This window comes from Siniperca chuatsi, linkage group LG11 (assembly GCF_020085105.1).
Source record: "Siniperca chuatsi isolate FFG_IHB_CAS linkage group LG11, ASM2008510v1, whole genome shotgun sequence".
NCBI classification, from domain to species: Eukaryota; Metazoa; Chordata; class Actinopteri; order Centrarchiformes; family Sinipercidae; genus Siniperca; species Siniperca chuatsi.
The window spans coordinates 13,426,439-13,439,575 of NC_058052.1; the positions used below are offsets into that span (position 1 = coordinate 13,426,439).

At 39.5% G+C, this 13,137-nt stretch overlaps 1 protein-coding gene across 24 annotated transcripts in view; it reads left to right on the forward strand.

Moving 5' to 3' along the window:
• The window catches only part of dst (dystonin), a 104,165-nt gene that overhangs the window by 35,138 nt on the left and 55,890 nt on the right, over nt 1–13,137 (forward strand). For all 24 annotated transcript variants that reach the window (XM_044212976.1, XM_044212956.1, XM_044212961.1 and 21 more), the window contains 23 exons: nt 383–478; nt 585–712; nt 2,239–2,332; nt 2,443–2,597; nt 2,688–3,156; nt 3,249–3,377; nt 3,558–3,635; nt 3,750–3,911; nt 4,219–4,323; nt 4,495–4,590; nt 4,675–4,800; nt 4,903–5,055; nt 5,158–5,312; nt 5,464–5,590; nt 5,754–5,937; nt 6,627–6,784; nt 6,877–7,055; nt 7,172–7,310; nt 7,404–7,597; nt 7,697–7,859; nt 7,955–8,038; nt 8,269–8,376; nt 8,488–8,586. In XM_044212976.1, coding sequence (XP_044068911.1) covers nt 383–478; nt 585–712; nt 2,239–2,332; nt 2,443–2,597; nt 2,688–3,156; nt 3,249–3,377; nt 3,558–3,635; nt 3,750–3,911; nt 4,219–4,323; nt 4,495–4,590; nt 4,675–4,800; nt 4,903–5,055; nt 5,158–5,312; nt 5,464–5,590; nt 5,754–5,937; nt 6,627–6,784; nt 6,877–7,055; nt 7,172–7,310; nt 7,404–7,597; nt 7,697–7,859; nt 7,955–8,038; nt 8,269–8,376; nt 8,488–8,586 — 3,381 coding nt within the window. The remainder of the gene's footprint in view (nt 1–382; nt 479–584; nt 713–2,238; nt 2,333–2,442; nt 2,598–2,687; nt 3,157–3,248; nt 3,378–3,557; nt 3,636–3,749; nt 3,912–4,218; nt 4,324–4,494; nt 4,591–4,674; nt 4,801–4,902; nt 5,056–5,157; nt 5,313–5,463; nt 5,591–5,753; nt 5,938–6,626; nt 6,785–6,876; nt 7,056–7,171; nt 7,311–7,403; nt 7,598–7,696; nt 7,860–7,954; nt 8,039–8,268; nt 8,377–8,487; nt 8,587–13,137) is intronic.

Here is a 13,137-nt window from a genome sequence, read left to right on the forward strand (position 1 = left end):
CATGATTATTAGCTTTTATTTTTATTTTTTTAAGTTGAGCTTCAGCTGTCTTATTTTATAGAGTGCTTAGAATCTGTATATAGTGTCAGTAGGTGAAGTAGGTGAAGGATAACTGTCTGCTTCAAATAGCCCACGTGCAGTAACCTGCTGTAACTGAGACTGATATTGATGGGTATGAGAGAGCAGCAGCATCCATTTGCTGCAAGAAGTCGATAGCTTTTTACAGTGAAGGCACTTTTAATGCTGATATGATATTTAATGAGAATGGGAGAGTATGGACAGATGCTTAGAGAACTTGCTCCTGGTAAATGTCTGTTCTGATGCTTTGTGGTACGAGTTTAGAAAAACTACATTTTTATTGTAATCTCTGCTTTCTTTACAGGCACTTTATACACAGTATCTGCAGTTTAAAGAACACGAAATCCCGCTGAAAGAGAACGAGAAGACGAAAATCAAAAATCTCTATAAAATGCTTGAGGTATACAAATGCAAAACAGTAGAGCATATTGCTTTGATGACACATTTCTGTGTTTGTAGTGCAAATTGTAGTGATAACGTGTCTGTGTTTGTGGTGTATTTGACAGATGTGGATCGAGTTTGGACGTATTCAGTTACCCCAGGGTCATCACCCTAATGATGTGGAGAAGGAATGGGGTAAATTAATTATTGCCATGTTGGAAAGAGAGAAGAGCCTGAGGCCTGAGGTGGAAAGGTACTGAGCGTATTAATATTTTGTCTTAAGTTCCAATCTTTATAGTCTTTATAACATAATATTACGGGTTACTTGTCAGCCAAAAGTTACCATTTAACTAACAGTATTTAAGAGACACGTAGCTGGTGTTTGATTTTACAAAATGTGTGGCTGTTTGAGGCAATATACAATGATTTAAAGCAAGAAGTATTGTGGTCATGTGCTGCTTTTCTAAGTGAAAAGCTTTTTATTCAGTATATTGATAAAGGAGCAAATATGCTACATGAGTCAGCATAACATTTTCTGAGGTTGGTGTAGGCGGAGTGCTCCAGCATCATATTGCAAACCCACTAATGTCTCTACTGAAACCTAACACTGAGGATCAGTGTTTATGTCAGAGTTTGATTTTCCTTATTAAAGTAGAAATCCCCTGACTGAAGCCTTGCACACTATGTTATGATTTCTATCAACATATTTATGACCTGTTGTACACAATATTTCTTGATTTGATTTACTGCAGCCAAAGTGCACAGTTTGCATATGATAAGATTGAGTTTTGTTCCTCTTTAAGAGATGATCGAGTGCAAAATAAGCGGCAACAAATGAATCTTGTGTTATAAAATAGTGGGGATAAATTGATGTGTTTTTATGTTCTGCAGTTCAGGGACAGAATCATGACTGATCTAGTATCTAGTTACTTTAAAAAGGCAGAAATGTGCAAATTCTAAGAACACAAATATGTCAACTATATGTCATGGCATGCTTCAGTCAAGATATTTTCTGATATATTATACAGTGACTGCTTTCTTATGACAAGCTCAGTCATGTTTTTGAGCTCTGTCTGGAGCTCAATCAGTGTTTGTTTGAGTAAATCTTATTTTTATGGAAACTCAAATGTGATTGGAAATTCTTTGTTGACAAAAGTTTATATCTCCATTCTTGCCTCCATGGTCTATAAACACATATTTACAGCATTAATGTAGGGTGTGGTGAAAACTGGCAGAAACAGCAATTTCAGCAGTCTCAGCTCGTATGAAGGTGTACAAGACTCAACCTGCTATTTAATTTTTATCCCCCAAGGGCAGCACATTATTTCAGGGTGGGATTCATTTTACACGCTCCTCACCTGACTGTGGTGCTATAAATATGAGCAAGTTGAAAGCGGCTCCATCAGTTAGGTCTGCGAATGCTCGCAGTCATACTATCCATGTTAGGTTGAGGCTGGGATCCTTTCAGAGGGATGAGAAATGTACTCATGACAGTGACTGTCTGAGTGGCTAGCATTAGCAGTAGTGGTATACCATGTAAAGTAAGATGGCCTATTTGAGCGGGATCTCATCTGTTAGCAACAGCAGCTTCACCAGTTTTGGCTCCAATGACACCGTCCTCACTGAGCCTTTACAAATTAACAGCTCAGTCTTTCTCAATAACAACATTGCCTATGGATCCAGGTGAGGTTACAGTGTGCTTGGCTTTGGGAACGTTTTTTTTTTTGTTTTTATTAACTATAACTATAAAGTAACAATTTAATCTTTTTGCTTTTGTAGGCTTGAGACGTTGCAGCAGATTGCCAACAGGGTCCAGCGGGACTGTGTTAACGGAGAGGACAAGCTGGCATTGGCAAGAACTGCCCTGCAGTCTGTAAGTTTTGTGCAATCTCTGTTTGACATGATCATGTAAGTTGTGATAAAATAGCGCAGTGCACATTCTTTGTCTTGAGTTTTGAGTCTCTTTTTTTCCCGTCTGTTAAGGATGCAAAACGTCTTGAGTCTGGTATTCAGTTCCTAAATGAAGCTGAGATTGCTGGCTACCTTTTGGAGTGTGAGAATATCATCAGACAACAAGTGGTGGACATCCAAATTCTTCTGGATGGAAAATTCCCCTTTGCAGATCAACTTGTCCAAAGGTACAAAGTAAATCCTCTCGCAAAAATAACACACTGACATTTTCTCCTACATTAAGACTTCTCATATTTGTTGTTCCTTTTTGAATACAGGGTATCAAAACTCCGGGATGACCTCCTAACCCTGAGAGCCGAGTGTTCTTCTGTGTACAGTAAAGGCCGCACCCTGACAACAGAACAAACCAAAATGATGATCTCAGGCATCACACAAAGCCTGAACTCTGGCTTCTCGCAGAACATCAACACAAGCGTGACACCAGCCCTTACTCCTGCACTTACCCCAGGGGGGTTAGGCGCCCCTGGGTCCACATTCACCTCTAGCCTTACACCGTGCCTGACCCCGTCCTTGACCCCTGCCTTGACCCCCGGCCTGCAGCCCGCTTCAGTCCAGAGCTACATGGGGAGTGGTGGTGGCATGGACCCAGGCAGCCTCAGGCATTTGAAACACATGCAGATCCGCAAGCCCTTACTGAAATCCTCGCTGGCAGACCCCAACATGACAGAAGAGGAGGTCAACATGAAATTTGTTCAGGACCTCCTGAACTGGGTGGAAGAGATGCAGGTGAGTAGTCACTATCTGTTTGTTTATAATGTAGCTTTAATTGTACACATTGAAACAACACACAAATTTTTTTTTTTTTTTCTGTTTTAAAGTTGCAGCTGGATCGTTCAGAGTGGGGATCTGATTTGCCAAGTGTGGAAATGCATTTAGAGAACCACAAAAGTGTACATAGAGCCATTGAAGAATTTCAAATTAGTCTTAAAGATGCCAAACTGAGTGAGGTAGGTGTTTTGGAGTTTCTCTCTGTGTTGCTTATACTCAACAATCCTATATAATCTATAACCTAAATGTTAGTCTGAAATGGTGCTGCAGTTGCCTGCCCTAACTCCACTCTCTGAAATAGATTTTAGTTTTTTGCAGAGGAAACTAAAATAAAGCAAAACATGTTTTTCTTTTCTCAGATTCAGATGACCATACCCCTGAAACTAACTTATTCAGACAAACTGAACAAACTAGAAAAGCAATATGAAAGGCTATTGGTAAGTGATCTGCTGAGCTCAACAGCCATAATCTAAAATTAGTGTTGCTATACATGTTACAAATTATTCATGTGCTTTTTGTAGTCTGACTTTATGGATGCCTGTTCCTTACAGAGCTGTTCAAGAGAGCGGCAAAGCCACCTGGAAAACCTGCATGACTTTGTGTCGCAGGCGACTCAGGAGCTCATCTGGCTGAATGAGAAGGAGGAAGAGGAGGTTGCCTTCGACTGGAGTGATCGCAACAGCAACATCTCAAAGAAAAGAGATTACCATGCTGTAAGTCATTTACAAGTTTTTACAGCCTTTTAATTAAGTGTAACTTAATCAATGAAATCTTCCACGCAGACAGCGCTGAAGGGCTTGTTCAGACTGTTCTTCTGGTTGTACAGGTTTGGCTGTGTTACAGCTGCATTCATTTAATAAAACAATAATCTCAGTGAGATGATTTGTCTGTTGTGGACTGAATGATTAACTTCATACTCAGTGCTGTGAGACAGGATATGAGATCGTATGAGAGGATGGAGTGACTGGTCCTTTGCCACGGCTGGATGCCAGAGATACTCAGCTTAATGTCTTTATGCAGGACCTGATGAGGGAGCTTGATGAAAAGGAGGAAGTGATCAAGTCTGTGCAGGACAAGGCCGAACGCCTTATGCTCAAGAACCACCCAGCCAGGCTCTCTATTGAAGTAAGCCCCTTTTCTGTATACTCAGCTCTGTGGTCAGTATGACAGTTAGATTCAAAATTTTGGAATAGCAATGGTGTCTCCACCCTGCATACAGCTCCCACAATGATTCAAAGATTGTTAAGTCTGGTAATCTTATTTTTACTGCTATTTATAGAGTTGCTTCTCTTCCAGGCATACAGAGCTGCCATGCAGACGCAGTGGAGCTGGATTTTACAGCTCTGCTCATGTGTAGAACAGCATCTCAAGGAGAATGTTGTTTATTTTGAGGTGAGCTGCTGCCTATTTTTCAGTCATTACAGCAAAGTGCATTTGTTTGAAACATCTAATTTCTCACTCTATTCCCCTGAGCAGTTTTTCAGTGATGCCAAAGAGTCCATGGACTACCTTAAAAGCCTGCAAGATGCCATTCAAAGAAAATACAGCTGTGATCGAACAAGCAGCCTACACAGACTGGAGGATCTCATTCAGGAGTCCATGGTAAACTGATGGAAAGATATGAAGTGTATGCACATGTGCAGGTAGTTACAAATAGAAATAAAGGAAACAACAACTTTTCTTTTGGGTATGGTGTTTCCCTAGGATGAGAAAGAGCAGCTTCTTCAGTACCGCAGTACTGTAGCTGGGTTAGTGGGCAGGGCCAAGAATATCGTGCAGCTCAGGCCCAGGAACCCTGAAAGTCCTGTGAGATCCTCCATCCCTGTTAAAGCCATCTGTGATTATCGTCAGATAGAGGTATACAGAGGTTCTCTACGCCATACTACACCACATTTAATCTCAGTTTATTTTGAAGTTTTATAGTAAATCTATACTGTGTCTTTATCATAACTCTTTCAGATTACCATTTATAAAGATGATGAGTGCGTATTGGCCAATAACTCTCACCGGGCCAAGTGGAAAGTCATCAACCCATCAGGGAATGAGGCCATGGTGCCCTCTGTCTGTTTCACTGTGCCTCCACCCAACAAAGAGGCTGTTGATATGGCAACAAGGTGAGATGCTAGGATTCATTTTGTGTCTGGAATATCCTTTACTTCAAAATAAAGTTTATTCTTGAGTTAAAATGGCTGTTACTGAATGCGTAAGCTCCGGTGACCTGACTTTGATGGGATGAATTATTTATGTCTCTTGCTTTTCATGCAGAACTGAGCAGTTATACCAGAATGTCCTGGCACTGTGGCACCACTCCCACATCAACATGAAGAGTGTGGTGTCTTGGCATTATCTAATGGCTGATATACGATCCATCCGCAACTGGAATGTGGCCTCAGTACGTTTTAATTATTATGTTGTCCTTTTTAGACTCTTATCGATCACACTTTTCAACAACAGCTGATGATCATTTATGATAATCAGGCTCAGTTTTGATGATCATTCTAGGAAAGAAGTGCCTGTTTGTCTTATTTCCATTTTTATTTCTCTGACCACTGCAGATAAAGACCATGTTACCAGGTGAGCATCAGCAGGTCTTGAGCAACCTGCAGTCCCACTTCGACGAGTTCCTGGAAGACAGCGAGGAGTCTGAGGTATTCACAGTGGCAGACTGTGCTCAGCTAGAGAGAGACGTTGCGGCCTGCAAGGAGTACTACCAGGAACTACTCAGATCTGCAGAAAGAGGCAAGGCTCACATTCCCCTCCTGTGTCCCTCCCAACAAGGAGCTGCTGATGTACATTGAACACATCGTGAGGGAAACATATGGTTCTTTAAGCCTTTTTAGTCTTAAGTTAAGTTGTTTTTTTTTTAACTGAATTAAGAGGAGTTTCTAAAGAGATGGTTGGCTTTGCCGTGAATGAAAAGCACTGGGATGTTGTAAATGTGCGGTTATGAGTTTTAAATAGGGTGGAATATCTGGAGAAAAAAAATACAGAATACTTGTTGTGTTATGTTGTGGTGTTACATAGGTCCAGGGACAAATACACATGAATACACAATCATTTAAATATATGCCCACTCCCTTTTTAAAAAAATAAGTTATCTCCTTATTAAAACCATTGTCCTAATTTCTGTATGACTTCACCTTAGCAGTGTACAAAGCGCCATTGATTTAGCTGCATTGCAACAGGTCTTACTTGGCCTTATTCTGTGATAATGATGCCACCTAGAGGTGTACTTGTGTGCTGTCAGTTAATGTGTGAGACTATATGTACTGTAAGTTTAAATTTCCCTTTTTTATCATGTGGTATTGCCTATCAAATGGAAGTAAACTTTTACATTGGCTATTTTTTCAAAAAACAACAAAACTGTCCTGTCACCATTTGAAAATCAAACATATCTCATGCTCTTATATTATTTTTCTGGTAAACAGAGGAACACGAGGAGTCAGTGTACAATCATTACATCTCAGAAATACGCAACTTCCGGATGCATCTGGAGGCCCACGAAGAACACCTGATCAGGCAACTCCGCACACCGCTGGAGAGAGACGACCTGGAGCAAAGTCTGCAGCGCATCACAGAACATGAGGTACACACCTGGGTATCAATAATCATTTAACATACTCAAGAACATACTGGTGTTGTTATTTTAATCATGATTTTCTACATGCCACTCTGCAGAAAAAGACAGCGGAGCTGAATAAATTGAAGGAGGACCTTGACGTTATGAAGGAGAAGTGTGAGCTGTTCCTCCGACAGGCTGCAGGTTCTCCATCTGTGCCAACGCTTTCCTCTGAACTCACCGTCCTCGTTCAGAGCATGAGCCAAGTGTACTCCATGTCTTCCATTTATATGGACAAGTAAGACTCTCCCTTCTTTGTCTAGAAGTAATCATGCTGGTATTTAGATATTTTTACTAGATATATATTTGCTTTAAAAGTATCTAGACTGAAGACATGTTCCCTTTGTTTTGCAGACTGAAAACAGTGAGCTTAGTGGTGAGGCACAGCCAGAGTGCAGAGGCGCTAGTTAAGGCCTACGAATCCAAACTCTATGAGGAAGATGCTATGAATTCTGACGTCAAGTCCATTGAGACAGTCATTTCAACACTTAAGGTAATACACTATTGGATTCAACATTTCCAACATCACCAATACTGGCAATGCTTTTAGCTAATTTTGAGTAATCATTCCTCCTTCTGATTATAGCAATGGCGGACAGAGATCGATGAGAAGCAGGAGGTGTTCCATGACATGGAGGATGAGCTGCAGAAAGCGCGAGTCATCAGTGACCGCATGTTTAAGGCACATAATGAGCGTGACTTTGACCTCGACTGGCACAAGGAGAAAGCTGATCAGCTGAGTGAAAGATGGCAGAACATTCACTCCCAGATTGATGGCAGGTTAGTGTTAATTACTTTTCATAGGATCTTTTTTTTTGTATGATATTTGTGTGCAAGTATTATAAGTGTTGCTCATTGACATTATCCATTCAATTTCAGGCTTCGGGACCTGGATGGTATCAGCAAATCTCTGAAACACTACAGAGACTCCTACAGTAGTCTTGATGAATGGGTCAGAGAAATGGAAGCAGCACAGCTAAAGGCCCAAGAAAACAAACCTGAAGATAGCAAGGCACTGGCTGAGCTGTTAAACAAACAGAAGGTAGGACAAGAATGAGCTTCTGCACAATAAGATAAAGACCATATATATATATGGATGTATAAAAATATATGTTTAAAATGTCTTGTGTTTTTCAGGTCCTTGTTGCTGAAATTGAACAAAAACAGAGCAGAATTGATGAGTGTCAGAAGTACTCAGAGCAGTACTCATCTGCCATTAAGGTAAGCTAATTTATTTCAATTCATTTTAAACACTTTTTTTTTTTGCTTAGACATTCTCTTCCTATTTATTTGTTGCACTTTCTCATGGTTTTTCTGATATATGAAATTAGCAGTTGGTATAATTTCTATTCCAGCTTTGTTGACCAAGCGATGATTGAAAATGAAAATTGCTGTAGTTGAGAAGGAAACTACGTTCTAATAAACTTATAAACACTTAAATCTCTTTTTAGGATTATGAACTTCAGCTGATGACCTTCAGAGCAATGGTTGATTCCCAACACAAATCCCCTCTCAAGAAACGGAGGATGCAGAGCTCTTCTGATGCCATTCAGCAGGAGGTAAAACTATGATTTAACTTTTTTTGGACAGAAAATTTGTGCTCTATGTAGAGTACATCTCAATGACATACTTGTTTTTATTTTTGTTTTTCTCTGTTTAATTTCACACAGTTTATGGATCTCCGAACCCGCTACACTGCTCTTGTGACTCTCATAACACAGTATGTGAAGTTTGCAAGTGAAACACTGAAGAGAACTGAAGACGAGGAGGTGAGAGATCCAAATTTTAATACTTCCTGGCTTTCTGCATTTACAGTGGCTTATGCAGTACATTTTAGACCTTTGGGGCCTTGTGGATGCTTAAACTTATAATCCTAGTTTAGCTTTTCCTTCTTATCTTTGCATGGTTCCTAGGTCTTCTGTTTTTCATCAACATGTTTCACTACCTTACTAAGAAGTAGTGAATTATAAAATAATGACAAAAACACCTACGTGTTTTTATTCTTTATCCTCCTGAGTTCTTGACTTCCTCCAAGGGTTGTATCTGTTATTATATATGGTCAGCTCATCATAAGTGAAGATATTTGCTTCATTGCGCAAAAGAAGCAAAGGAAATGTGCAAATGCAGTGCATGTCTGCATGTACAGTAAGTCCTTATTGCTGGTGATGGTGAGCTTTTTAATTCTTTTGATGGACAGTCTTTCTCATATTGGCCTTTCTGTGGGACAATAAAGCCTCTCCAGGAGTTTGTGTAATATTTTGTAAATATTGGTACTGGTATTCTCAGACCTATTTGAGAGTTACAAGTTGGGGATCAGAGGGTAAAGGTGCAGTGATCAAATCAGTGATGAGTGTTAAAATAATCTTAAATAAATCTAGGATATTGTTGTTAAATGTGGTGAATGTTAAAATGTTTAACCCTCCACAATATTTCTGGCTTAAAAAATCATGCAGTATTGAAATTGCAAATTCCTGGAGAGATTGTTTAACATTGCTGCAGCACTCTGGTAAGAAGTAAAATATTCATGCAATTCATTTTACAATTTCTAATTAAATGTGAAACGGTGGATGACTTATTTTTTTTGCATTATAGAACAGAAAGGCTTTTGACAGAGCAGAGAAAGCAAAACGGACAGAGAGCATGGAGCTCCAAAAAGCTGCAGGGGAAGTAGAGATTAGTCAACTTAAGCAACGGGTCCAGGAACAGGAGGCTTTGCTGGTTGAAAGACAAGCACAGCTGGAAACATTGGAGGGAGAAGTAGAAACACAACAGAAGGCAATTGATGATCTAATCTTTCAGAAATCACAGCTTGAGCACGATGTTCATCAGTATTGTACCAAGTTAGAAATAGCGGTAAAAGACAAAGCTGCCAGCGAGCAGGAATTAAGTCACACAAAACAGCTAATTGAGCAGTCAGAGGCCAAGTGGTCTTTGGCTCAGAAGAAGCTAGAGGACCTCTTAAATATAACAAATGATGGCCAAGATCTTAAGAAACAGAGCCCCAAACTTCAGAGAAAGATAGACGTGGAGGAAGGTACTGAGGAGCAGTTGCAAAGACAAGTCCAGGCTAAAGAAAATGATCTGGCTCAGCAGCCTTTGGCATTTGACAGTCAGTCGACAGCCAGCAGTGAGTCCGAGTCATCTGCAGTTAAAGAAAATGACAGCATGATGGTGGATGTTCTGCAGCAGAAACTAGAGGAAATAGTCCTGGTCCAGAAAAGAGCAGAAATGGCTGAGGAGAAGGCACAAAGTTATAAAAAGATGTTGGATGACAGCAATAACAGACTGAAGAAACTTCAGATTGACATGGACACTGAAAGGATCAACATGAGACAGAAATCAGAGGATCTCCAGCAGGAAGTGCTGAACATGAAGAAATCCATCAATGAACTTCAAGAGGAAATCAGATCTCTCCAAAGAGCAAAATCTTCATTGGAACAAAACACTTTTTTCCAAAGCACTGAAGTTGAAGGCCTTAAAGAGCAGATGAAGATCACCCAAGGAGAACTGCATAAGAAAATCTCCATGGAGCAGGAAAATATTTACAAGATTAATAACTTAGAAGAAGAGGTAGCTTCCAAGCAGGCAGTAATAGATCAGCTGAAGTTTAAATGCAATGAGCTGACAAGGATAAATGTCTCATCTGACAGTAATATTAGAGGTCTTCAAATCCAAACAGAGTCACTGGAAAAAGAGAGATCATTTTCTGAACAAAAGATCAAGTCTTTAAAGGGTGAGATAGAGAGCTGGAAACAGCAGCTTCAAACAGCTAAGGAAGAAAACAACTTAATGAAGAGATCTGAGCAGGCATCACAGCTCAAATGTAAAAACCTTGAAGCAGAACTTCAAAAAAGTGAATTAGTTGCTTCTCAATTGCATAAAAAAGTAGATGAGTTAAAACAGATAAATATGGAGATGGAAAAGAATCTGAAGAATGTAAGAGCTAAACTTGATCAGGTGACGATGGAAATTGACAGCAAGGAGCAGCAAATTAAAATCTTCAAGTGTCAGGCGGAAAGCACCAAATCACAGGTTAGAATTATTGAGGAGGAACTGAATAAGAAATCCCAGACCTCCCATGAACTTCAAATTAAACTGCGGGATTACAGTGAGGAGGTAAGGAAAATGACTGAACTGCAGCAGACAATCAAAACACTCAATTCAAATATTGCCAATTATGAGAAAGAAATAACAACTTTGAAATCAGAGCTGAAGTCAGTGTTTGCTGAGAAGAATTCTGCAAATCAAAAGATCCACATGCAAAATGCAGAAATTTATGATTTGAACCTGATGCTAAAGGAAAAAAACGCAGAACTGCAAAAAGAATCTGCTGAGAGTCAAAAACATCTCAATAAAGTCAAAGCATTAGATGACGAGCTTTTCAAACATAAGCACAAAATTAAAGGGTTAACTAGCAGCTCAGACAAAATTATAGAAAACCTAAAGCAGGAGATGTATGCTCTTCAAAACGACAAGAGAGCAACAGACAGGAAAGTAGAGAGCTTGAATGTTAAACTTTCAGAGTTGACCTCTTCCCTACAAAGAACTAAAGATGAATTGTTGAAAGAGACCAAAGAAAGAAAAGTCAAAGAATCAAAACTATTGCAGCTGGAGACCGAGCTTCAGAAAAATGAAGTAACAATAAAAGAAGTAATGTCGAGTTCTGACAAATCCCGATCAAATCTACAACATGAAAATATGATCCTTAAAAGGGACAAAGCTGAGGCTCTAGAGAAAAGCATTTCATTGGGATCTGAAGTCAGAATGCAGAAAGAAAAGCTGCAACGTGCCCAAACAGAAGCTGAACAAAAGCAAAAAGAAAACAAAGTCCTTCAGCTGAGGTCCCAGCAGATGGAAGAACAACTTGAGAAGTGTAAGAAAATGCTAGAGGAGTTGAAAAATAAACTAGAACTTCAGAAAGAGGGCTATGAGAGGCAGTTGTTGCTAGTGCAGACTGAAATAGAGAAAAAACTAATTTTACTTCAATCTGAAATCTCAAGTGAAAGTGAGAAGTCAAAACAGCAGTCACATAGTGCAGAATTAGCAGAGATGCTTAAGAAGTATTTCAGACAAGACATCAAACAGATAAAAACAGTGCATCAAACCACTGTGGAAACAAAGCAACAAACGGACCAACAACTGCAACTGCAGATCAAAATGGACAAACTACAGCAAGAAAGAACACAGCTCGGACATGACCTCTCAAAAGCAAAATCACAAATTGCCCAACTTGAGGAAGACAAACTTAAACTCAACTCAAAAGTAAGCGCTTTACAAAGCCTTTGCAATGAACAGTCAAATGAGTCAGCTAGGTTTAAACAGCTGTTGACAGATGGTGAGTGGAAACTGACACTGAAGGACAATGAAGCAAGGTCACTTCGGGAACAAATAGAGTCGTACGTCAAAGAGGTTAAAAGTCTTCAGGAAAAGCTTTTGACGCTTGGGGTCAGGATGAAGACTGAAAACCAGAGGATAAACAAACAGGAAGTAATTGAAACCAGTCATCACTATGTAAAAGACAACAAGGCTGCTTCATTGAAGACGGAACATACAGTGATGCAGAAGATGGTACCCTCATATGAAAGTGTAAAATATAACCTGGAGGACGAGATTCTCAAAATGAAAGTGTCCTCAGAGGTATGGATGAAGTTAGTTCAGCATTACTCCAACACAATATCATATTTATTAACAAACTGTTTATTTAAATGCAATACACTTTTACTAATATTTTTTTTTTTGCCATTTTTTTAAAATATCTATTTAGCAATTGTAGTTATCTGTAACAGTAAACTGTAGTCTTCTGTAACTTAAAAGTTCTTCCAATGTCACATCTACAGATGGCAACAATGGAGAAAGAAAACATTATTGAAGGAATGAAACAAGTCAAACAAGATAAGATAGAAGTCATTCAAAGCCAAGGCCTTCATGATTCACCAACAAAGAAAACTCTGAATAGCTCTACAACTCCCACTTTCCTACAGAAAGTACAAAATGTGACTTATAAGAGCCAAATCAGACCTGATGAGCCCATGACTGTGACAACACGTGGATACATGGCTCTGTGTGGACTAACACACCAACGACCAAGTGAAACTGTTAATAAATCAGAAAAGGGAAGAGAAGAAGACGGTGAGGGAAAACCGAATGTGATATATTCAACTTCCCAGAAGCTCCTAGAACTCAAAGGCAGCACAAGTATTCAAAACTTGATCAAATTTAAGCTCTTGGATGAAGACGTTTTGCGTAAGTTGGAGATGGGCCTTATCACAATGGAAGAGGTGCAAGCATCGCTTGTTCAGTATGTTGGCAAACCAACTACT